This window comes from Artemia sp. Qi Xiang Cuo, chromosome 16 (assembly GCF_049724085.1).
Source record: "Artemia sp. Qi Xiang Cuo chromosome 16, ASM4972408v1, whole genome shotgun sequence".
In the NCBI taxonomy this organism is placed as follows: domain Eukaryota; kingdom Metazoa; phylum Arthropoda; class Branchiopoda; order Anostraca; family Artemiidae; genus Artemia; species Artemia sp. Qi Xiang Cuo.
The window spans coordinates 54,637,605-54,662,322 of record NC_142809.1 but is presented as its reverse complement, the minus strand read 5'-3'; the positions used below and the strand labels follow the sequence as shown (position 1 = coordinate 54,662,322).

Genomic DNA, 24,718 nt, shown 5'->3' with positions numbered 1-24,718 from the left:
CGGTAGCTGCAAGAAGAGTACTGGTTCCTTTTCCTTTAAATTTGATATAACTACATAAAAATGACGGGAGTAGAAGATGTAGATCAAGGACAAGATCCCGATAAGAGCTGGTAAAGAAGAGGTTCTTTTTCCTTTGATAGAGCCACCTAAAAGAGACAGAAGTATCATGGTTGCAACGGTAGCTACAAGAAGGGTACTGGTTCCTTTTCCTTTATATTTGATAAAACTACATAAAAATGACGAGAGTATAAGATGTAGATCAAGGACAAGATCCCGATAAGAGCTGGTAAAGAAGAGGTTCTTTTTCCTTTGATAGAACCATCTAAAAGAGACAGAAGTATCATGGTTGCAACGGTAGCTACAAGAAGAGTACTGGTTCCATTTCCTATACATTTGATATAACTACATAAAAATGACGGGAGTAAAAGATGTAGATCAAGAACAAGATCCCGATAAGAGCAGGTAAAGAAAAGGTTCTTTTTCCTTTGATAGAACCACCTAAAAGAGACAGAAGTATCATGGTTGCAACGGTAGCTACAAGAAGAGCACTGGTTCCTTTTCCTTTAGATTTAATATAACTACATAAAAATGACGGAAGTATAAGACGTAGATCAAGGACAAGATCCCGACAAGAGCTGGTAAAGAAGAGGTTCTTTTTCCTTTGATAGAACCACCTAAAAGAGACAGAAGTATCATGGTTGCAACGGTAGCTACAAGAAGAGTACTGGTTCCTTTTCCTATACATTTGATATAACTACATAAAAATGACGGGAGTATAAGATGTAGATCAAGAACAAGATCCCGATAAGAGCAGGCAAAGAAGAGGTTCTTTTTCCTTTGATAGAACCACCTAAAAGAGACAGAATTATCATGGTTGCAACGGTAAATACAAAAAGAGTACTGGTTCCTTTTCCTTTAGATTTGATAAAACTACATAAAAATCACGGAAGTATAAGACGTAGATCAAGGACAAGATCCCGATACGAGCTGGTAAAGAAGAGGTTCTTTCTCCTTTGATAGAGCCACCTAAAAGAGACAGAAGTATCGTGATTGCAGCGGTAGCTGCAAGAAGAGTACTGGTTTTTCCTTTACATTTGATATAACTACATAAAAATGACGAGAGTATAAGATGTAGATCAAGGACAAGATCCCGATAAGAGCTGGTAAAGAAGAGGTTCTTTCTCCTCTGATAGAGCCACCTAAAAGAGACAGAAGTATCTTGATTGCAGCGGTAGCTGCAAGAAGAGTACTGGTTCCTTTTCCTTTACATTTGATATAACTACATAAAAATGACGGGAGTATAAGATGTAGATCAAGGACAAGATCCCGATAAGAGCTGGTAAAGAAGAGGTTCTTTTTCCTTTGATAGAACCACCTAAAAGAGACAGAAGTATCATGGTTGCAACAGTAGCTACAAGAAGAGTACTGGTTCCTTTTCTCATACATTTGATATAACTACATAAAAATAACGGGAGTATAAGATGTAGATCAAGGACAAGATCCCGATAAGAGCTGGTAAAGAAGAGGTTCTTTCTCCTTTGATAGAGCCACCTAAAAGAGACAGAAGTATCGTGATTGCAGCGGTAGCTGCAAGAAGAGTACTGGTTCCTTTTCCTTTAAATTTGATATAACTACATAAAAATGACGGGAGTAGAAGATGTAGATCAAGGACAAGATCCCGATACGAGCTGGTAAAGAAGAGGTTCTTTCTCCTTTGATAGAGCCACCTAAAAGAGACAGAAGTATCGTGATTGCAGCGGTAGCTGCAAGAAGAGTACTGGTTGTTCCTTTACATTTGATATAACTACATAAAAATGACGAGAGTATAAGATGTAGATCAAGGACAAGATCCCGATAAGAGCTGGTAAAGAAGAGGTTCTTTCTCCTTTGATAGAGCCACCTAAAAGAGACAGAAGTATCGTGATTGCAGCGGTAGCTGCAAGAAGAGTACTGGTTCCTTTTCCTTTAAATTTGATATAACTACATAAAAATGACGGGAGTATAAGATGTAGATCAAGGACAAGATCCCGATAAGAGCTGGTAAAGAAGAGGTTTTTTTTTCTTTGATAGAACCACCTAAAAGAGACAGATTCTATTCAGATTCGAAAGCTAAGTTCCAAGAGTAATTAGATTATACATAAGAATAAAAATGATAATGATAAATAAGGAGAAGAATTATCAACCAGTGACAAAAACATTTCGACAAGGGCCTCTGGCAAGCAGTCTTCTGCGATGTAAAGAAAAGAAAGATGAACGAAAAACAAGAGAAGAACAAAATAAAAAAACGGAAGGATCAAAAACTTAAGCATAAAAAATTTTGTATTTTGTTTCCTTGGTTTCGTTCTCTTGTCTCGTTTTTACTTTAGTGATGCATTTTTATATGCTAAAATATACGAGGCGGAATTTATCAGAATTCAAGAAAAAATATGATTAAGCGGTCAAATTGTGCAAAAACAAATTTTCAGAACAACTTTGGAAAACAGAAATGAGTGATAGATATGGTACCAGTCCTCATTACATTCTTTAGTTTCTGAGTTTTCTCCATTTTTAGTCATAGCTTAAGTTTTTGATTCTTTTTTCGGGTTCTCCACTTATTCTACTGTTTCCTTGTGTTTTGACATAGTCGTATGGTTGGTATTACAGACAAAAAGACAAATTCCCCCAGGGTCAGTGTAAGGTTATGCTCCGAAACATTAGAACTAAGTAAGAAGGTGAAGTGAGCGTACCATCCGAATATGACGGAAGAATGGAATTATCTTGTATTAATTTAAATTAAGTTTTTACACGACTGAAGTTTTTCAAAGAAAATTAAAGAGCTATATTGAACAAAGAAAAGAAATGAAATCAAATAATAATTTAAATTATCAACATAAATCCCTATTAGTAAATAAATGAAACCCAAACGAATAGAAATTAAAATAAATAATCAAATTAAACACAAAAGGAACAGAAACTACGACAAACAGGAGTAGAGCTAACACCCCCTAAACGGTATTTATAACACCCCCTAAACGGTATTATACCACTGACACCAAGTTTACGCTGTGTAAAACTCGCGAACAAACCGGTTTTATCTGCCTGTATTAAGAAACAATTACCTTATGCTCAATTTAAAACAAGTGACGGGTGACAGAAAACATTGGAAGTATATAATTTGGGCTATATATTTGCAAATTAGGGTTGGGGTCGGGGTTAGGTTATCCCCCCCCCCTTTATGTGCAAATATGTTGCCCAAATTTGCTTATAAAGTATTACATTTTCATCATGATTTGTGTTTCATTAGGATTAACCTAACTTCACTTCTTGAGTGTTGGTGGTATAAACACAAGTATCCCTTAAGCCTTCTAAAGAAGAGACAGTCAATTGCGCTATACTGAAATCAATTTTTATTTCGATCTATGTTTATTTTTTATAAAATCAAAAAAAAAAGAATACAATCAGCATAATAGCCAAGATTACTGAAAAGTACTAATGAATGCAGACTGACATTTCCATATATCTTAATATCCTTAGCATCCTTAATGATACTATTAAGGTACTCGGATTCTCTTTAGTATCCTTAGCTGTTCCAGAGATATTGCACATATGCCATTTTGACAACCTGGAAGCACACAGTCTATTTTTATTTATTTTAACATGCACTGAAAGTTTCAAAGTAATACCCTTACCCATTATTGAAATATTTCAAGAACGCCTTTATGACAACATGGATGCACATAGCATTCTTTGATTTAGTTCAAAATTCCCCCCAACATGTTCAAAAAGTTTCAACTAAATACCATTAACGTTTCTTACACTTTGAAGATGCACCCTTTTGATGGCTTAGAGGCATATATTGTTTTTTGATTTACTCAGTACCATCCTCACAACTAACTGAAAGTTTCAATATAATACTCTAAGAAGTTCCTGAGATATTGCAGATACATCCTTTTGACAATCTGATAGCACATAGCGTATTTGACTTGTCTCAACATGCACTTACAGTTTGAACATAATACCCTTAGCTGTTCTTGCGATATTCCAGATATACGAGTAGGAAAATATGGATGCACAGTGTCTTTTGATTTAGTTCAACGCCCCCCTCAATATGCACTAAATTTGCAACTTAAAACCCTTAGTCGTTCCTAAAATATTGCGGATACGCCTTCTTGACAACCTGGATAAGTTTAGTGTCTTTGGATTTTGTTTTATATCTTACTCAATATGTCCTGAAAGTTTCAATTAATACACTTAGCCATTCCTCGCATATTGAAGATACTGCCTTCGGACACCTTGGATGCATATAGTGGCTTCGAAGACCTCTCCCGTCAGCAAGCTTTGAAATTTGCAATTTTATACCTATTGCTATTCCTTGGATATTATAGAAACGCCCCTTTGACAACCTAGATGAAAATAGTGTCTTTTCAATAAGTTCAACATCTCCCTCACCATTCCTTTAAAATTTCAACTGAATGCCCTTAGTCGCTCCTAAAATATTGCGGATATGCCTTTTTGCCAACCAAGATGAACAGTCTACTGATTTAGTTTTACATCCCCCTCAACATACCCTCAAAGTTTAAACTCAATATCCTTAACCATTCCTAAGATATTACAGACGCATCTTTTTGAAAATCTGGAAGCACAAAGTTTCTTTTGGTTGTTGAACATCATCCGTCAACATTTCCTGAAAATTTCAGCTCAATACCAACGGTCGTTCCTGAGATTACTGAGAGGGTTGAAGTGTCTTTGAATTAGTTGTCTAATGACTTTTGATCTAGTTTTAAATCCCTCAAAAGATGTCCTTAAGACTTCAACTTAATACCCTTAGCCATTCCTGGGAAATTGCATATATGCCCTTTTGACAACCTAGATGCACATAGCGTCTTTGGGTTAGTTCAACATCCCCCTTAACATACCCTGAAAGTTTGAACCGTATACCCCCAGCTGTGCCTGGGATATTGCTGATACGCCCTTTTGACAACTTCAACACTCTGAAATTTCACTTTAACGCCCTGAGCCTTTCTGGAGACCCAGGATCAAACATGCCCTTCTTTCCAATTACAAAACCTATATATAAACAATAGCCAACTCACGTGTCTTACAGCCCTTGTTCTAGGTGCAATGGGAGTCATGTCATACCCGGAGGTATAGTTATTGGACCCTTCGACTATTTTGAACAAAATGACTATCTCAAAATATTGACCGGATGTTCATGGAGAGAGGGCACTTAAATAGGCCGTGGGCTGGCTGCCCTCCAGTCGCGTTTGACTCTTAAAAAGGGAACTAGAGCTGTCTATTTTCAGTCGAACGAGCCCCCTTCGAAGTTTCTATGACAACTATTTCCATACGAAGTGGCCTGGCGAGAAGAAAAAAAAACAAATAATACGCGGAAGCCTTATCACACTTTACTTAGGCACCGTTATTGCACTGCCTGTGAAAGTTAGGTGTTGTTTGTATGCGGTCAATAACATTTTAACAGATTTACGTATCCAGCATAGCATTCAACACTGTATTTAGGGGAGTTCTTGGGGATTTGACGGCCACTCCTCTAAATGCAAAGAATCATATAAAATGAAAAATTCTTGAGCCATTTTACCAAAAATATTTTTTAAGCCCCCCCCCATGAATCCAAATCCTAAATAGGGATCTTTCAGCGTTACCTCTTTTGATTTGCTTCCTTTTATCAAAACTGGCAGAATAAAAAAAAAGAGAAAAAACACCATTAGAAGCAAGGCCAAATATAGACCAGATAATGAGCTTCTGTATCTTTCCATCGCACAGCATGACTGCCGCCTTATAATAAATCATATTAAAAAAGGAGTAATCAACCCATCTAAGATCAAGCCCTAGCAAAATATACGTTCGTAGGAATAAATATTGAAAGATACATACGGTAGGAAATTAAACTGGAATGTTATACGAGACCATCCTAATAATCCGTCCGTATCTTTTCGAATGATGGTCCAGAAAATGCTACGTTTTAAGGCAAAGTTTTCAAATAAATGCATTAGCCTGACCTAAGTTTTCAAGATGAGGACAAGTTCATAATTAGCTGCAGATTATAATTAAAAATTGAGTTGAATTAGCTGCAGATTATAATTAAAAATTGAGTTGAATTAGCTGCAGATTATAATTAAAAATTGAGTTGAATTAGCTACAGTGCCTGTATCTATCATCAACTCATCAAGAATGTTCTTACCCTCCTCTCAAAGCTGCTGAGAAATAGAGAGTCAAATGACACCATTTTTCTTGGTTTTCTTATAGCCTGTGTGAGCAGTATCGTACAAGCTAAGGTAGCCTTGAACCAATGTTATAAGATCATGAAGTTTTTGGTGATCTATAGTCATGGTTTTATTTATTTGAAAACCTTGTCAAGAATCCTTCCTGATTTGACCGAATCGTTGCGGAAAGCTAGAGAGTTTTTCGAGCCCGAAAACGGACAGAATCTCCGCACGGATCGTTAAATCTTGACGGATTTCCGTAATGTGTAAATGCACCATTATTAAGGGGTTTTCAACTCCAAATCAGTGATGATCTCGGGACTTCAACCAAAGAACCATAAATATTTTCTTTCTTAACCAAAATTGTACATTAGCATCCGAGGAATGTTCTCGAAGACGAGGCAGAAAAATCATTTTTCATTGTTCTGCACATTTGGTTCTTTTTGAATTTGCCTGGCGAAATATGTAATAGACCTATCTAGAAAAATACAACACCTTTCTTGAAAAAAGGACCTGTTTTCAGATCTCCACCCATGAAAAAAATATGGTTGTGGGATTTCTATACTGAATGCAAAAGAACGATAGCTTAGTAATAACCAAATTACTATCAAACGCTGCAGCCTCTGGAAGTACTCATTTTAGGCTTAAGCAGACGCGTAGGTAGTTTTTTTTTGCGCCCGGAGGTAATTTCAATTTTCGCTCCCCCCTTAAAAACCTCTCAAGGATTTAAAACGTGTTTATCTAAGAAGCGTTCCAACAGATGCTGTGCCCAGGGCCAGGAATATTCCATTACCCCCCCCCCCCCCTCTAAGTACACCCCTGGGCTTTGAACAGAATTGAGGAGTCTTGACAGTGTTTTAAAACTATTATTATTGCATATCTACATCTTTGTTGTATTGACTCTACAGCTCTGTAAAAATTTATGGTAGCAGGAAAGAATTAAAATAAAAAGAGAATTGTTTGTCAAACTCAGCAGCAAATCTTGGCTCTTCTTTGCCAAACTTGGCATTTGCATCTTTCATGTTTGAGGAAATTGCAAATAGTGGTTTTTCCATTTTTGGAATGGGAAGAATAGATGAAGATACGGAATTTCGCCAATACACATTTTTATTCTTATCTTTTATGATACATACTGAATAATATTTTTATAGTCTGTTTTCTTTCTGTCTTTCCCACTTCATTTAGTGCAGATTTGCAATCTCAGCATATTCATGCTAGGTTTTGGTTATAAAAATAAGTGAAACCTGCGTTGTTACTCCCCCCAGATGCTAGATCCTAATCTCAGAAAGCATAGCAGATAGAAGAATTCAAGCGATGTCACTGGACTCACCGTCTTGAGGTTAGGGGAGCTCCATCCTTCCTCCAAAATAGAGTTTTGGTATGAAAGCTAGGTTGGGCAGATGACAGCGAGTTAACAGCAAAAGGGAGTAAAGTTTGCTAGATTCTGGATTTTAAAAAGCAAACCTTAGTACCAAACAACTTCCCCGGTTGGGAGGTAGTTGTTAAAAAGGCTTAAGGAAACGAACTTCCCGTGCACTAAAACCCAAGGCTCAAAACCCCTATGCCTTCTCAAGGCCAGAACATAGCAGAACATTTGCACTTTACTGAAAATACAAATGAATGTGCATTGTCAGTTTAATATATATATATATATATATATATATATATATATATATATATATATATATATATATATATATATATATATATATATATATATATATATATATATATATATATATATATATATATATATATATATATATATATATATATATATATATATATATATATACTGATATTTAGTAAACAAAATGTTAATATTATTTGATTTATTTAAGTTATAAAAGTAAAAATATTTACATTTTTTAAGTAAAGTGCAAATTATGTTCTGGTCTTGGGAAGCCATAGGGCTTTTGAGCCCTACTCATGTTAATTTTTTCTCGTTTTGATTTTGACTTGGTTATTTATTGTAATTTTTATTCGTTTTGGATTTCATTTACTTATTGATGCTGATTTGTGGTAGTTTCATGCTTGGTAGATTATATGATTTTATTTTTGTTCCTTTTTGGTTTAATGGAGTTCTTTACTTTTCTTTGAAAAACTTATTTTGTGAAAAAGTTTTTTTTAATTAATTACAGAAAAAATGTTGAAAATATACAGCTTCGGATTGTCACATTCAATAGCGAAGTGTTGCATCAACATTGAACAGAATCGCTGCGAAATTCAACTAATACCATGGGATAAAAGGATATATGGACCGTCAACAGAAGAGTCTAGGTTGCCATGGAAGCTAGTCTCCATCAAAAACACAAACGCTCTCCAGAGTCCTTGCTGGAGTATAGAGCGTCGAATTGACGTTCCAGTTGCTGAGTCTTTTTCATAGGGACAAGTAGCGAGCTTGTTGCCCAGCCTTGCTGCAGAGGGGGTCGATCCCTGTGCCCCGTAATGTAAGCAGAGCATCAATCCACTACAATGGGCACTGGGCTACAACAACCCTGGTTTATAAGGCTATCAAATCAATAGTACCTTTTAGGGCTTCGGAAATACAATGCAGTATTCTTGGGAATATCCTAATATTCCCTTGCACAATAAAGATTCTCCTGAGCCATTGCCGGCGCAGAGAGCGTCTAATCGACATTCCAGTTGTCCAGTTACTGAGTCTTTTTCACAGGGGCAAGTAGGAAGCTTGTTGCCCAACCTTGCTGCGGTGGGGATCGATCCCTGTGCCTCGTGATGTCAAGCAGAGCATCAATCCACTACACTGGGGTACACTGGGCACTGGGCTACAACAACCCTGGTTTATAAGGCTATTTAATCAATAGTATCTTTTAGGGCTTCGGAACTACAATGCAGTATTCTTGCACAATACTCCTGAGATTCTCTTGCACAATAGAGATTCTCCTGGGCCATTGCTGGCGCAGAGAGCGTCGAATCGACGTTCCAGTTGCTGAGTCTTTTTGCACAGGGACAAGTAGCTAGCTTGTCACCCAACCTTGCTTCGGCGGGGATCGAACCCTGGGTCTCGTATTGCAAAGCAGAGCATCAATCCACTCTGCTACCAAATGGTCTCGTCTCTACCAATTTTCTAGAAAATATTTTGGTTTTCCACCAGTTACTTGTCTTCAACCAAAAAAGGTATGTTGAAGCTATTTCGTTGTTTACTTCGGCAGCGCCAGTGCGCTGCATATGATGTAGCGTTTTAGAACTTGTAGAGCTTTATATATCTTATCTACTAATCATATGGTTTCACTACGTTCCTAAAAACGGATAAAACAAGCAAATCCATACTTTATAATTATAACCTAACCCCATTAAATGTTATACTAAAAAGTGTTTGTTTAACTTAATGTTTAACTTACTAAAATTAGTTTCGAAATTCGCTTTTCCCCGCTCATTTTCCACGTATTAGTTGCTTTGTCTTCCCAACAATGATAATTACTACCATAGAAAAATAATCAAGTTTTCTTGTTACAATTTTTCTCGTTTTTAATTGAAGATTTTTCCATTTAAGCTTACAAAATAACTTTTCCCTTCAACTTTAGAGCTTCTAGTAGTCAATTAACAAAGGATATATATTAATGAGGGACAATTTTTAAAGCTTTTGAAACATGAAAAAATATGTACACTGCATACACAAGTAGAATAAATATTTGATGGACACACACTCATATTTGGAAAGGGAATAAATGGCCAAGACAATAACCGCAGGGAGTTGCAACTTAAAAAAAGAAACAAGTTTTTTTTGCATAAGAACTAGCGAAGATCAAGGCGATTAACCTGTGTTCACAAACAGAATAAGGAACAGTACAAGAATGAATTAGTTGCTATATTTTAGACTGTGATAGACAATGGCGTGTCCAGGAATTTTTTTCAGGAGGGGGGGAGGGTACAAAAGAAAACTTTAAAAACGCATCAAAAATTTGTTTATATGTTTTGTTACGTTTTAAGAGCCTGACAAAATTTAGAGGGGGGGGGGGGTCAAACCCGGTAGCCCCTCCCCCTAGATACGGACTTGGTGCTTAGACATAAAACAAATTATTGCAGCCTATGTAAACTAGAAGAAAATCTCAGTATCCTGGGGGTGGTCCCTTCTGCCTATACGTAACAGGTTCTGGCAAGATTATATTTTGGTGGGGCTCAAGTCATTCTGGTAGATGGAGCCCAAAAGGTTGCCACCCCCCGTGGTTTGCATCTGAGAGCGCAACTTCTTCCATCATGTCACCGAAATACAACCAGGAAGAAAAAGCGATTTCACAGGCTAAATTTTAATCCGGAATAGCTTATTATAATCATGGAAATTCCTTTTTAATCATGAACAAATAACTAAACAGTAATTTATGGTCATGATCCCCATGATCATTTTTACTTATTCTGAATTAAAATTTCGACAGATATTTTTATTTCATTCTTATGATATTTTGATGATTTCAAAAGAATTCACTATAACACGTAAAATGTATCTTTGCTATTAGCGTTTTTTTTATGGAATCCAACGCCAAAAAAAAAAATTAATCTTTAAAAAATTAAGATTATTGCAATTAATTTTTGCTATTTTTGGCGTTCAAAAGGCAGCTGCAATCATTGAATTGCGTTCTATTACGCTTATTGAAACACATTAAATTAATAATTTGCTTATTGTGCGTCAGAGCTCAACAAGCTGCAATTCATTCTTTTCTAGATAGAACATTTTTTATGTAATTGTCTATTAAGATAAATTAAAAATCTTCTAATTAGAGTCTTTCTTAAAAGGTACTATTGAGCTGCAAGGTTTATTTTTAACTCAAATATTTTTTTCTTTTTATTTCAAATATAATTGTTGGTACAATAGGAATGGTCATGACAATGGCATTTCTTCCAATTAAATTTGCAATGCAAAATTAAAATTAATTTTGCAATGCAAACGGCGTTCAATAGAGCATAATAATTGCACTTGTTTGATAAGTAATTACAATTAATTACAATAAGCTATACTGAACTTAGGGTTACCCTTTAAATCGAAGCAATTTTTATTTGTGCGATGTGCTTAGCCGAAAATGGTACAGGCTTTTGGCACCAAGGTGGGGTAAAATCTTAACTGGAATAGGGTTAATTATGTCTAGCGCTTCAATTCTTGCAGTTCACACAAACGCCCAAACCCTTTTGGGTATTATCAAATGTTTAGCTTTAGTCTTGCAGCTTGGAATGATTAAAAATACCTTTTTGAAGCTTGCAGCTATATTGTACTACAGGCCGGCTTAGTGGCGTCAATTCACAGAAATGTAAGAGGGCAAAAATTCTTTTTTTTTTTAATTTACGGGTGGCAGACTTGCTTTTTTTTCGGATTTTTCACTGAAAATAAAAAAAAATCATTCTTCAATGAAAAAAATTCCTCCTCCCCCTTATGGATACCACTGCGTCAGCTAACCCTGGGTTCAAAAGTTGAATTTATTTTGGCAAAAAAGGTACATACACATGGGATGTAGCAAAAAGTAGAGTTATTCATCAACATGGATATTTTGTTTTCATCTTTTCGTCGAACAGCTTAAATGCAGAGCGAAAATCAAAACACAGTAAACCATGAACTCCGTCAGGAAATTTCCCAAGGAAAGGGAGGACAAGTACTACGAGGAGCGTTGGTTTTAACAAGACGTAAATAGAGATATTTATCATTTCTTCATTTTTATACATTTTAATGTCTTCTTGCTTCTCAGTGGGGGTCAGCGCTCCTCCCCTGCTGGCATTCGTGCATGGGACTGAGTAGGAAAAAACGGATGGGTTTTCCAAGCCGCCGTTAAAACACTTCAACATCGCCAGCAAACCGTCCTGGCATACTAACTTGCAGCAAAAATGGATGAAATATAGCACAAAACCATAGCAGTCTAAACTCACAGTAATGTAAATAGTCTTATATAACTTCTCCCCGAGGAAAAGGCCGTGGAGGGGGACTTTCCAGGGGGGATTAGTCAGACGCTGAATAAAGAGTCATATGATTTACATTGATGATAGTAACTAGGGGACAGGGGGGGGGGGGTGGAAAACCAGAAAAAAACTACATTTATGTCACCGTTTCACAATTGTTATGGGTATGAATGTATACAAAAATTATACAACCCTTATTGGCAATCAAATACTAAATAGCTTTTAGAAGTGAAATTAAACAAATCTATGGTAAAATATAGTTATGCACCAGCTACGTGCAAAAGGAGTCTCCAAGTCGTAAGATTTTCGAGCAATATTTCATATTCTCCGTTCCCCTTCCACAGAAAGAAAATACTGCAAGCATCACTGTTAAGTGCACTTTCCGCAACATAAAACCAAAAACCACCGACGAAAGCTCCAGGACATTTTTCGTGGTACCGGTACTAGTTTAGTGGTTTGCCCCAAGGGTGAAAAATAAAGTAGAAGGAGTAGAATGAAAAAAGGAGACCCATCATCGCTTCCCAAGCAAAAAAGTGATTTTCCTTGTTACTCAAGATGGGGTGGCTGTAATTCTCCTTGATAAGGTTTTCAGTTATGGACATTCTATTGATTCAGTTTTTATTTCAATCTGACTCCATATTTTCTGAGGTTTAGGCTGTTTTCTGTAATTCACGTAAATTTGTTTTCGCAATGAAAATTTATCATTAAGATTGACAGAAATATTAGTGACCATTCCTAAATAAGCTTGAAATGGCGATTCTCCCTCACTTGACATTTTTTCAAAACATATTATTGAATTTTTGGCTTCTAAGGATAGGGCTCATTCTTCACTAGGTTGCCCTTAAGGGGACAGCCATGATAAAAGAGTCACTTATATGCAGGTCAAGGGAAAGTAGTTGCAAATTTTTCTTCCAAAGCACAATTTTAATTTGCTAATTTTTCTCTAAAGTACCTAGTTTTTCAATTATTATTGCAAATAGAAGTAAATCTTATGACTTGTCACTGAAGCAATAAACAAAAAACAAACTAAAAAAAAAGAAAAAAAAGCAAAACAGAAACAAAAAATCTATATACTATTTATGCTATTCATGCTCAGACGGGGCAATTCAAAAGGCTATAATAATATTCTGAAAAATTCTGAAAATAACTTAAAAAAAAAAAAATTCTTAAGTGCTTACTTAAAATCAAATAGTTCATGGTAACGAACTGTAAGTAGCGACTCGGCCCAATAGTGACCGAAACTCTAAAAGAAGGAAATTTTGATATCAATAAGTACATCAAAAGAATTGGCTTTTGTTCCGAATATATACTATTCATTAAGTTTAATTCTATCCATCGAAAACTAAGAGCCTGAAAAAATATGCCTGATTTCCGAAAAAGGGAGGAAACAATACCAAAAAGTCACAGTATCTTGATGAACATCCCACCATCAGAATCAACGTATCAGAGAATCCTAATGTAGAGGTTTCAAGCTCTCATATGGAAAAATGACGAATTTTTGTAATTTGTGCCAGAATTTTGTGTATTTCTGTGTTTATTGGTTTTGTCTTTTTCTCCATGGGGGTGATCACATCGAACCAGTGGCTCTAGAGGATTGGGAGAGGGTTCTTTTGAACGGAAATTAGAGGTTCTTAGTGTCCTTTATAAGTGACCGCAGATTTTTCTGTCGGGGGAGGGGATATCCGCGGAATAAATTCTCCATCGGTGAACTTTCCATCAAAATCACCCCCACGGAAAAAAACAGATAATTTCGGATATTTCCCCCAGAATTGTCCGGGGGATTTTTCCGTGGGGAGTTGATTTCCGCGGAAGATATTCTCTATAGGGGGAATTTTCGTGGGAAAAGTTCTCCATGGGGTAATTTTCCGCGGGAGAAACCTTCTATTGGAGGGGAAGGGGTTCCAGAAAAATTTTCCACGTAGCGAGTATTTCCGTGAAGGGGGGGGGGGGGGGGTTTCCGGCATAATTTGAAAAACAATAAGAACTTAACTAAAAAGCAAGTGTTTTTCGAATGAGAGTAGGCTAAAGAGAATATTTTTCAGGTCCAATTGTCTGTAGGAAATTTTCCGGAGAGGATTTTACGCGGGAGGAACTTTCAATGGAGGAATTTTTCGTGAAGGATTTTCCATGGACGGGGAGGCCGATTTTCAGTGTTATTTGAAAAAGATAAGATATTAAATATATAAAAAAAGTTTTCCAACTAAAAGTAAGGGATAACAATAAACTTAAAACGAACAGAAATTATTCCATATACGAGGGAGGTTGCCCCCTCCTCAGTACCTCGCTCTTTGCGCTAAAATTTCACTTTGTGTCCCAATTCTTTAAAAACGACACCTGAAACACAAGGGCCGCATAATTAGGATAAGAAGCTTCTTAAAAGTACTAAAAACTTTAGCGTGGAGAGTGGGGTATTGAGGAACAGGCAGCGCCCTGTCCTTATATTTATAAACGTAATAATCTCTGTTCGTTTTAAGTTTTAACATTGCTCCTTACTTTCAATGGAAAAAACTTCTTTTTTAATAAAATTATTACCATGCTTAGAGCACTTCGCCGTACTTTAACCCCCCCCCCCCCGAATGGTAAAATATGTAGCGGCTACTAAGGATTTTTTTTTCGGGGGGAGAACACAAAAAAAAATAAAAAACGCATAAACACATTGTTTATATCCATTTTTGTTATGTTTTTACGAGTCAGACAAACATTACGGGCTGGGGGTGGGGGGGTTGGGGTTCAAAACCGCTATGCACACACCCCCCTGGGTACGGCCTCGATGTAGCCCAAGATGTATATTCTTTATGAATTTTTCATACGAGACTGTTTTCTTCAAATACATCTAACAGCAAACAAACAACATCGGCGAAATCAAGCGACGGGAATATTCATTGAGAATGTATGATTTGGGATATACATTTGGCCATTAGGGGGGGGGGGATAAAGTAAAGTGACGCACTTGTAGGAATTATATAAGTGTTTTATAATTTAATAAAATAGTTTTCAGAATTGTATACTGTTTCCTTTTGAGGGGTAAAACCACTAAACTAGTGATACTTTCCTCGTGAAATAATTGGTATATCAAAATCCTACCAACAATGGATTCTTTATTTTCAATTTATTGTGGTTTTATTTTATAAGCTTAATCCATTCTTAATCCATAAGCTTAATCTGGTCTGTTTATTAATTCGTTCTATTTTTTGTTTTGTAAACTCAATCAATTAGGGTTTTGGGCAGAATAATTGATCTATTGAAGCAATAATATTGCTAATGCAATGGCCACTTAAAACTCCTAAAAATTGTATAGCAAATAGCAATACATCACACCCATACAGGGGAATAAAATATTGGTCTTCTTACAACCCCCTCCTCTGGGGATTTGACAAGTTTGTCAAATAAGTCCTATAAGGATTAGTATGTGGCTTCCGAGGGAGAGGGGTTCAAAAATATAAAAAGCATGTTTTACCAACAAATAATCTTAATTCGAGGGAACTGAGGTTTTTTTTTATTGCAAGCTCTACAGCTCCATAAAAAATGATGATGCTAGTCCTGGTAATTTCCTCGTTTTTTCAGCTTTAATATAGATAAGACATTATTTATGTTCAAGGGGCTATCATAAGCTCTAACAGAGCCAAATTCTTTTTATTTGTCCAGTAAAAGACAAAGAAACAACCAACACAGCAAGACAAAAGTTAAAGAATCATCAATCAAGCATAATAAAGAAACAAGAAGAAGTCAAAGCAAGAAACAAGAAGGCAAAACAAAGAAACAACCACCACAAAACGACAAAAGTTAAAGAAAAATCAATCAAGCATAAAAATGGCCAATAAGAATTTAATGCACTAAAAAAAATCCTAAGTCCAAAAACAAAAGTTAACTTAATGCAATTAATGGCAAAACAAAAACAAAGGAGGGGGGGGGAGGATAAAATAACAATATTTTGTTATAAACAATTATCACAGGTAAAAAGAAAACAAAGCAGCCAAATTCGTATTCCAAGTCAAATACTGTAAAAATAAAAAACAATTGAAAACAAAATGTCTATTAACTGTCAAAATGAAACAATTACAAATAAAAAAAGGATTGTGCAAACCACTAGATTAAAAAGACAAGTATATGTAATATATTTATTGTCAAACTTTCTAGGCTATAATGAGAGAAAACTTGAGATGGGTATGGCAAGTGTTGCAAATGAAGGATGACAGATTGCCAAAGATTGTCCTTTTTGGCCATCCATTTAGGGCCAAACGAAAAACACGCCGTCCCTGAATGGGGTGGGAGGAGGTCGTAAAAATGGATTTAAAGGAAATCGTAACTTCTTAGGAGGGTGGAAAGAGAGAAAATTTGGTTAGATTGGGACAGAGGAGGATTGTAGACAGCTGTGTTGACATCAGGCGGCTTGATGCTGAAGTAAGTTGTTAGTACGGTAGCAGTAATATATGTTTGTTTTACCTCCTGCAAATTGATCTGCAAATTTTTATACTGTGTAAAGATAGTTTAAAATATTTAAAATGCATAAACCTCAAAATAAATCCTATTTGATTTATACAGGCTTATAATAATTTTAGTACTTGTCAGTTATTGGCAACACATTCAAGAATTATGCTTGGATTACATCTCAGAAAACTGTTTTCATAGCTACAAAAACTAGTGATGGATAATACAACACATTGGACTTGTATAATTTGGGCTATATATTTGCACATTAGGGGTGGGGTTTGGGGTTAGGTTACATTAGGTTTCCATAATTTTGTTTCTAAAGGATTATTTTATCATCATGTTTTGTTATTTTTCATTAGGTATAACCTAACTTAACTTCTTGGGTGTGTTTCCAATAACCAACAAATACCATATTTTTTTTTCCTTTTATTCTTCCTTTTTTTTCTCTTTCTCCTTTTTTCCTTGTTTCAAAGTGAAATAGTACCTTAAACTGGCTTTTATCAAGACAGATAATGAAAGGTGGTTACATTAGAGTTTGGACTATAAATAAGCCTTTTTTCCAAAAATATATTAAAAATTGGTAATTTATATATAAATAAAATATTCTATAGTAAATAAATAAAATATTAATTTATTATTAGTCTTAAATTAATTACAGCCTGTTTAATTAATAGCAATAACTATCTTAAAGTTAATTTCAAGAAAGAATGAAAAAAAAGAAAACACTGAAAGAAATATCCAAAGAACAACCCCTTCCCAAAAACAATCAACTTAAGCACAAACTTGTTTAACAAAACATAAGATTTAAACAATTTGTTTTCCAGACATTGGGTTCTATAATTTATAAACTTATCCATAGCATTATTAGTATAGTGATAATTAGTGATGTCCAGAAACTCCAACCCCTTCTCCATTTTCAAGAACTTTCCCCACCAAAAAAAACTTTACTCTGGATGTATGCCAGGATGTGATTAGCCTACACTTATTTGCAAAACACTTGTTCTTGAATAATCTCTAGAAAGAATGGAATATAAAACTGAATAAAAGAGGTTACCTCAAGCATAGGACTACAAGCTGCCAATATATTCCTGTGAGCATTTATAAGCTTTCCTTCTGCCACTAAAGATACATCAGTAAATTTACCATTTACTGCAAAATAGTCTATCCATTTCATTACACTTTGTCCATGGTCAGTCCACTTTAAGTTAAACTGATTTGTATCCATTACTGGCACTTTTCCAAGTTCTATTTGGTTACTAAAAAGGTGGGGAGAGAGAACAGCCAATAGCAGTAACTGTTTGGATGCAGCTTTTGATGTGTACTAAAAATACAACAGATAAATGAATCAAACACAAGAAACTTAACCATTAACAGAACCAAGAGGTCTATAAGCATTAAGATGAGCTAGATCAAAAATTAAGAGAGATCCCATTTGGGAATACAGAGGGAGGAGGAAAAATACCAGGTTGTGAACAAAGTATCTTAAACCCTCAAACTATTCCGCCTATATGTATGTATGTTGAACAATATGTATGTTGAACATGATAAACTACAAAAAAATGGTATAAAGACAAAAAGTGCAAAAATAGCACAAAGTACAAAAAAAGGATAAAGACAACCAAAATAATAAAATGAACAGATTGTAGCCTCTCCCATAAGTTTTTGCATTCCCAAAACAAAAACAAAGATCTTATAGCTATCACAAAAGAAAACAGGCAGGAGCAGAAACTTGCAACAAAAGATCAATAAAAACCCTGACTTTCTTCAAGATATTCTAGAAAATATATGTATTCTATATATAAATATATAGAAAATAACATAAACCATATATAGCTTACATTAATCATTGATTAAATCACATATATAATCAAAGAACCCAGAAAATGTCATCTATTCTTTGATTGTGAGATGCTTTTAAGTTGAACTTAGCTTGTACTTCATAAAGTGCTGACCTAGCCAGCATTATAATTTTATTAAAAATCCAATATATTAAATTTCTTAACATCAATTTTAATGAGTTTGAGTGTAAGCCATGCATATTACTAGGAGAGAAAAGGGTAGTGCCCCCTTAGCAAAATCCTCAAAGGCAAGTATAAGGCTAATCTGTGATAGAAGACACCAACAGTACCCAACTCCCTCCAAGGGGATAGTGGTGACTACCTTTTCATGGTGCCCCTGAAAGCAGCAGGCATAAATAGAGGCTAGTCTATTAAAGCTAAGTGTAGTCACTGGTCATCTGGCCAATGTCTGACCATAAGACAGAACATTTTGAGGGAAAAAATTGGTAAATTTCTAGGTGGCCCAGTAATTTAGGTAAGATGAAAGTGAAAACATCATTTGATGCCTTTTTTTATGCTCTTTCATAATACAATAATTGCTTCTGGTGCAAATTGCATCTTGAGCCCTTAAAGGGGCCCCAAAGGTATTTTGTTTTTGTAACCACACAAAGAAGTTATAACCTAACCTGCAAAATACTTGATTTATAATTCAAACCATTTTCCTACCATTTCAAATTTTTCAAATGCTGTCAACAAAAATAGTGCTGAATTTTGCAATTCAAAACTTTGCTGTCAACAATTCAGGGTATATTCCAATTCAGTGTATATATTTCCACATTAGGGGTTGGGGGGGGGGGGGGGTTAAAGTTTAAGGGAAATTGGTAGTCGGCCATATAATTTAGCTAGGATGAAAGTGAAAATATCATTTGATGCTTTTTTATGCTCTTTCCCAATTCATATAAAATACCTTTGGGCCCCCTCTAAGGGCTCAAGATGTAATTGCACCAGAGGTGATTATTGAATTATGAAAGAATGTAAAAAAGGTATCAAATGATGTTATCACTTTCATCCTAGCTAAATTATAGGGCCACCTAGAAATTTACCAAAAAATTACCAAGATTGATGGATTGAAGACAGTAGTGGCTGCAAAAAATCCTGCACATGGGTCAATGTGCATGGACATAACAAGTGCAGACTGTGGCACATAAAAGATCCACTGAGGAGCAATCCAAGGTCAGAGAAAGAAGTTATTTTTAAGTACTGGTTACAAGAACCAAGCTCTATTGGCTTCTAATATTTGTACCAATGAAAGTGGGTTTAAGTTTATTCTTATATTTCTAGGTAAGGGGGGGGGGGTATTGAACAACAAGACACTCCCTTATACACATTCAGCCTGATAAGGCCTATTAGGGTAAGACACCCAGTAGTTGGCCACCTGCCTATTCTCAGACAGAATGTAACTAACAGGGAACCTAGCTCTAGGCTAATGTGGTCACTTAGTGGTACTAAACTCAGTGGTCACTAAACTGGTCACTTAGCAGACTATTTTAATTTTAGACAAAGAAAGCAACAAATTGAAATTGTTGCTTAGATGTATGGATATCTAAGTGACCAGGGAAACCAGCTTTGTCATTGTATAAAAACTTTCTAAGCACATTAGCCTAGAGCTAGGTTCCCTGTTAGTTACATTCTGTCCGAGAATAGGCAGGTGGCCGACTACTGGGTGTCTTACCCTATTTGCTGAACATTTATAAATCAGGCTAATAGCATGTAAGTTAATAATTCAATGACCAAATCAATTAACACAAATGTTAAAGAGTAGTTTAAATAGCCTAATTCAATTTAAATAACTTGTGAGGTTATTCTAAAAGGGCAAAATTCAAGACACTGTTTTTTTTTGCGTGTGTCAAAAATATGGTGAATAAAAGTTATGGGAATAGACCAGAAATAGTAAAAAATTAAATTTAGGGTTATACATGGAACAAAAATCAGGTAAAATTCTACTTTAGCTACTTCAGGCTATCTTGGAAAGGAGTTTGGTTAGGAAAATGAAACTTTCAGGGATAGATCTACAGGCTAAAGTATGTCCCGGGAAGGTATTTTGAAGTACCTACCTCTACTCCTTCTCCCTCTAGAGGGTCCTGGCCTTTGATGACCTTTGAAAATTGGTGTGTTATAAAAGTGAAACCTTGTAATATAGATCTTCTACTTAAAATGAAGTCCAACAAAATTGTTTCCAGCTTCAAAACTTTGTTCAATCCTGATTTATAGAGTTTTAAAGATATGCAAATACATTTCCTAAATTTTGAAAATTAACATTGATATGGCTTAAAATACTACTCAAATAACAGGAATTGCATTTCCAGAACTAAAGCCAGAGAAAAAAGAATCTTACAACTGAAAATTAAGGTAAAATGTTGTTTTGTCAAAATTTCAATAGGTAGAGACCTGTCATGTGGGCAAATTTCAGGATCCTCTAAAGGGAGAAGGAGTGGAGGTGGGTACTTCAAAATACCTTCCCAGGACACACTTTAGCCTGTAGACCCATCCCTGAAAGTTTCATTTTTCTAGCCTCACCCCTTTCCAAGATAGGTTCAATAGGTATAGACCTGTTATGTAGGCAAATTTCAGGATTCTCTAGAGGGAGAAGGAGAGGAGATATGTACTTCAAAATACCTTCCCAGGACATACTTTATCCTGTAGACCCATCCCTGAAAGTTTCATTTTCTTAGCCTCACCCCTTTCCAAGATAGGTCAAAGTAACTAAAGTAGAATTTTACCAAAAATCATACAGAAAAAAGGAATTTGGTTCATTGGAAGATCCATGATTTTTTATCAGGGGGGGGGGGGGCAAACTTAGCCTAGGCTACCATTAATTTGAATCGGAAAAAAATTTTACCCCCATCCCCCACCCCTAATGTGCAAATATATACCCTGAATTGGTATATATAGGGATGGGGGTAAAATTCATTTGTGGTAAAAATGATTATTATATTTGGAAAGACCACAAAAAAAAGGCAATGAGTGGTATGTTCACTTTATTCCTAAGTCAATAATATGAACTGCGAAAAATTTTAAATACTGTCTTTTAAGCAGAAATATGAATAAAATATTGCTTACAACAGCTAAGGAGGGGCAATCCTAAGAGGTCTTAAAAAAACAAGTCCAGGTGAGTGAAACTTTCATGAATAAGGTTAAAGAATCGATTCTAGCTGTTTTTCTTACCTATCTCAATGAATTATCCTGATAATTAAACAACTTGAATCATAGCTTTCTTACCTGACCATCTTTTTATTTTTCAAAAGATAATCCCAACAAACACAAATTTTCATTTGAATTTAGACCACATCAGTGTTGTCAAGTAGATTTTGCAAAATTCCAACTAAACTGCGAAGTAAATGACAAAACGGAGAACTTGAAGGAATTCTATTTCAAAAATTGCCAACTATCCTTTTACTATTTGCGCCCTTAACCCTTTCAGACCTGAATATTGAAGGAGTGCTTGAAAATTCTGAAACCTTACAATAACAATCAACGTAAGCTTCGTTTCAACTTAATTTTAACTTCAATTATTTATTTCATTCTCAAACTGGTTACCATAAGGCCACCTTAGGATAAAAAAGATTCATTTCACTTAATATGGAAGTTTATAAGACAGTTTCTGTCTCCATTCAGACACAACCCAACCTTACATTTAACGCAGAGAATTCGGCTAGTTTCACCCCTTGGACATTTTTGGTATCGGCAACGTCCTTTCTCGACTATGTCGGGTAGATGGCCAGCAGTGTCATATCGCACCGATTCTGACGGCATGCCTGCTTCTGGAGTTTTTGTTTTTCGCATTGTAGGAGCACTGACAGAGGGTAAACCAGCACGAGGACTATTGACAACTCCTGAAACTATCAAGGATCTGCAAATATCCATCTTAAAGTGCATCAAGGACACATGCTGCTTAGCCAGGTCTTCGCACTCTTGCCTATGTAGAAGCCAAGCATTGTTCACGGCTAAGTCAAGGAAATAATGGACTATCTGCATGTACCATTTTTTGGACCGAATGTCAGTGTGGTAGAGCTCCAGAAGCATATCAGACAATTCTACGCCACCCATTGACTTGTTGTACTCACGGGCAACAAATGGGCGATCTACTTTGACATGGCTACAAGTATGTTCATCCCACCTTTGACACTGGTCGACTGGAGCTATGGCACAAAACGATGAGGCCCTATGCACTGGTTTATAGTCAAACCACTTCACAATGGAGACTTCTGTGTGCCTCTAAAGTCTATATTCATAGCTTCCACGCCCTTTCTTTTTCAATGATACATCATTTTCGAAAATTACACCTTTCATACGATTACTCCTTATCTTCCCACATGATTCAATCCCGTGATTGGTGCGTAAGGCATGAATAAGGTCAATAGATGTATAAAAATTGTCTAAGTACAGCTTGAAATTCATTCCCCCTGGCACATTGTCGATCAGTCTAAAGATAACGTCAGCACCTAGCCCAAATGACTAGCCGGAACTGAGCCTTTTCCTGTGTAGATTTCTAGGTCATAGACAATCCCACTCAGGCCCGCTTTCGTATACACTTTGACACCCCATTAATGAGGCTTATCTTTGAAGTACTGTTTGAAACTTCGCCGACCTTTGAAGGGAATCATCTGTTCGTCTACACTTTGTCTCTCCTTTGGCGGTATGCTTTTTAGATTTTCTCGGAGCTCGTCATACATTGATATGATTTTTTGCAGCTTATCATGACCAGTTTGATCAAATGGCACTGCTAAGCTATCGTCATTGATATGAAAAATCTGCCGAATCATGAAAAATCTGTCACGGCTCATAGCCTCTGGGATTGGAGTGTATTGTGTGCTCCCAGTACATTCTCATAACTGGTAGCTTTACAATAATCATCAGCATCTTTACTCCAAGGAACCGGTTCACCTCATGCTGGGTCAGCTTTAGGGCAATCCTAGCGTTTGTTTTCCTTGTTGCGCGCAGAATGGTTTGGTCAACTAATCCAGCGACGATGCTATCTGTGATGAAAGTTATGAATAAATCAATGGGTAAGTGAATTTCTTTTGCTTTCGGGAGGGAAGCTTTCCATGTGATATCACGGGGCTCAATCTCTTTTCTTAGCCACTTGTATTCTTTTGTGGCATCTTAGTTTTTCATTGATGCGGTGGGGAGGGTTGGAGAAGAAATAAGTGACGAACTCTTTGATTGGATGAGAGACGGCTGAACCTCAGTAGTGGGGAATGTAGTGGCTTGTCCAGCATCAAATTGGTTACCTACGCCCGTAAAAATTTTGAAATAGTTCAAAATTCTAAGACGTAAGTCGCCTGTAGGATCTTCAACTGTCTGAACAGACTATAGGATGGTATATGTGAAACTGGCACCAGGTGGTTGCATTTCATAACGGATCAGACTCGTCGTCACTATCAGACATTATTTCCATCTCAGATTCGCTGTCTAGTAGCAGAACCATCTCTGCAGCTCGCTCTTGGGTGAGCTTCTCTCTTATACGTTTGCTCCTCTTCTTGAAAACATTTTCCTCCTCTTTTCTTGGTTTGGAGATTTGACCGGAATAAGAGAGGCTCCTTGTCTATGGAAGAGAAAATTGTGACCAGACCAAAGGTGCATAGGTGCTTCTGCTTCGTCAAATTAGGACAATCAGAGTGAAGTGCTTCAAGAATAAAAAAAGTGAAGCAAAAAAAAGAATATAGAGCACAACCAACAAGTAAAAACAAAATAGTATATGAGAAGCATCATCAAAAACTACTGTGTTTCTTTTTACTTCGTAAAAAGAAACACAGAAATGAGGGGTGAAGATAAAACTAAATTAGATTCGTATAGACACAGACTAAAAGTAAAGACTTTAAGGAACAAAACAAGATAATAAAAACTAAAAAACTCACCTGTATCATTTTCATCATCGCTGTCAAAATCAGCTAATTTTTGCTTTTTAGGCATCGTAAAAAACTACTGTTTTCCCTGATCAGCTGACGACTTACGGAGCCATCTGGGAGAATAAAAAGTATCGCAACACGGAGGGCCGAACTTGTACTATCTGATGGTGTTAAATTCGAAAGCTGTATCTGAACTACAAAAGATACTAAGTAAATGGAAGGAACGGTTAGCGTATGGATACTTACGGAATGAAAGGGTTAATGCGAAGTTAGATCAAATGCCCAAAAAAACCTTTAAGTATATGTACCAATCGACCAAATTGTATTTAGGTGTTAGCATAAAGTACTCCAAATAAATAAAATTACGTTTAAATTCCCAGGTACGTAAGTGCATGGCTTCAAGGCTTTTATGCATGGTAAAGAAAGAAGCCTAAGTAAACTTTTGCTTTAAGTATGATCTTGAGAGAAAATTAGGTAAACTATTTTACTATTTTCTGCC

At 36.0% G+C, this 24,718-nt stretch overlaps 1 protein-coding gene across 1 annotated transcript in view; it reads right to left on the bottom strand.

Annotated features, from left to right (window-relative positions):
* LOC148943107 (uncharacterized) overlaps nucleotides 1-21,641 on the bottom strand; it is a 128,361-nt gene extending 106,720 nt beyond the window's left edge. The window contains exons 1-2 of the mRNA XM_089102510.1: nucleotides 21,590-21,641; nucleotides 17,587-17,853 (exon numbers count right to left, since the gene is read on the bottom strand). Of these exons, the coding sequence (XP_088958636.1) occupies nucleotides 17,587-17,757 (171 nt within the window). The 5' untranslated portion in view covers nucleotides 17,758-17,853; nucleotides 21,590-21,641. The remainder of the gene's footprint in view (nucleotides 1-17,586; nucleotides 17,854-21,589) is intronic.
* Between the last annotated feature and the right edge of the window lie 3,077 nt (nucleotides 21,642-24,718).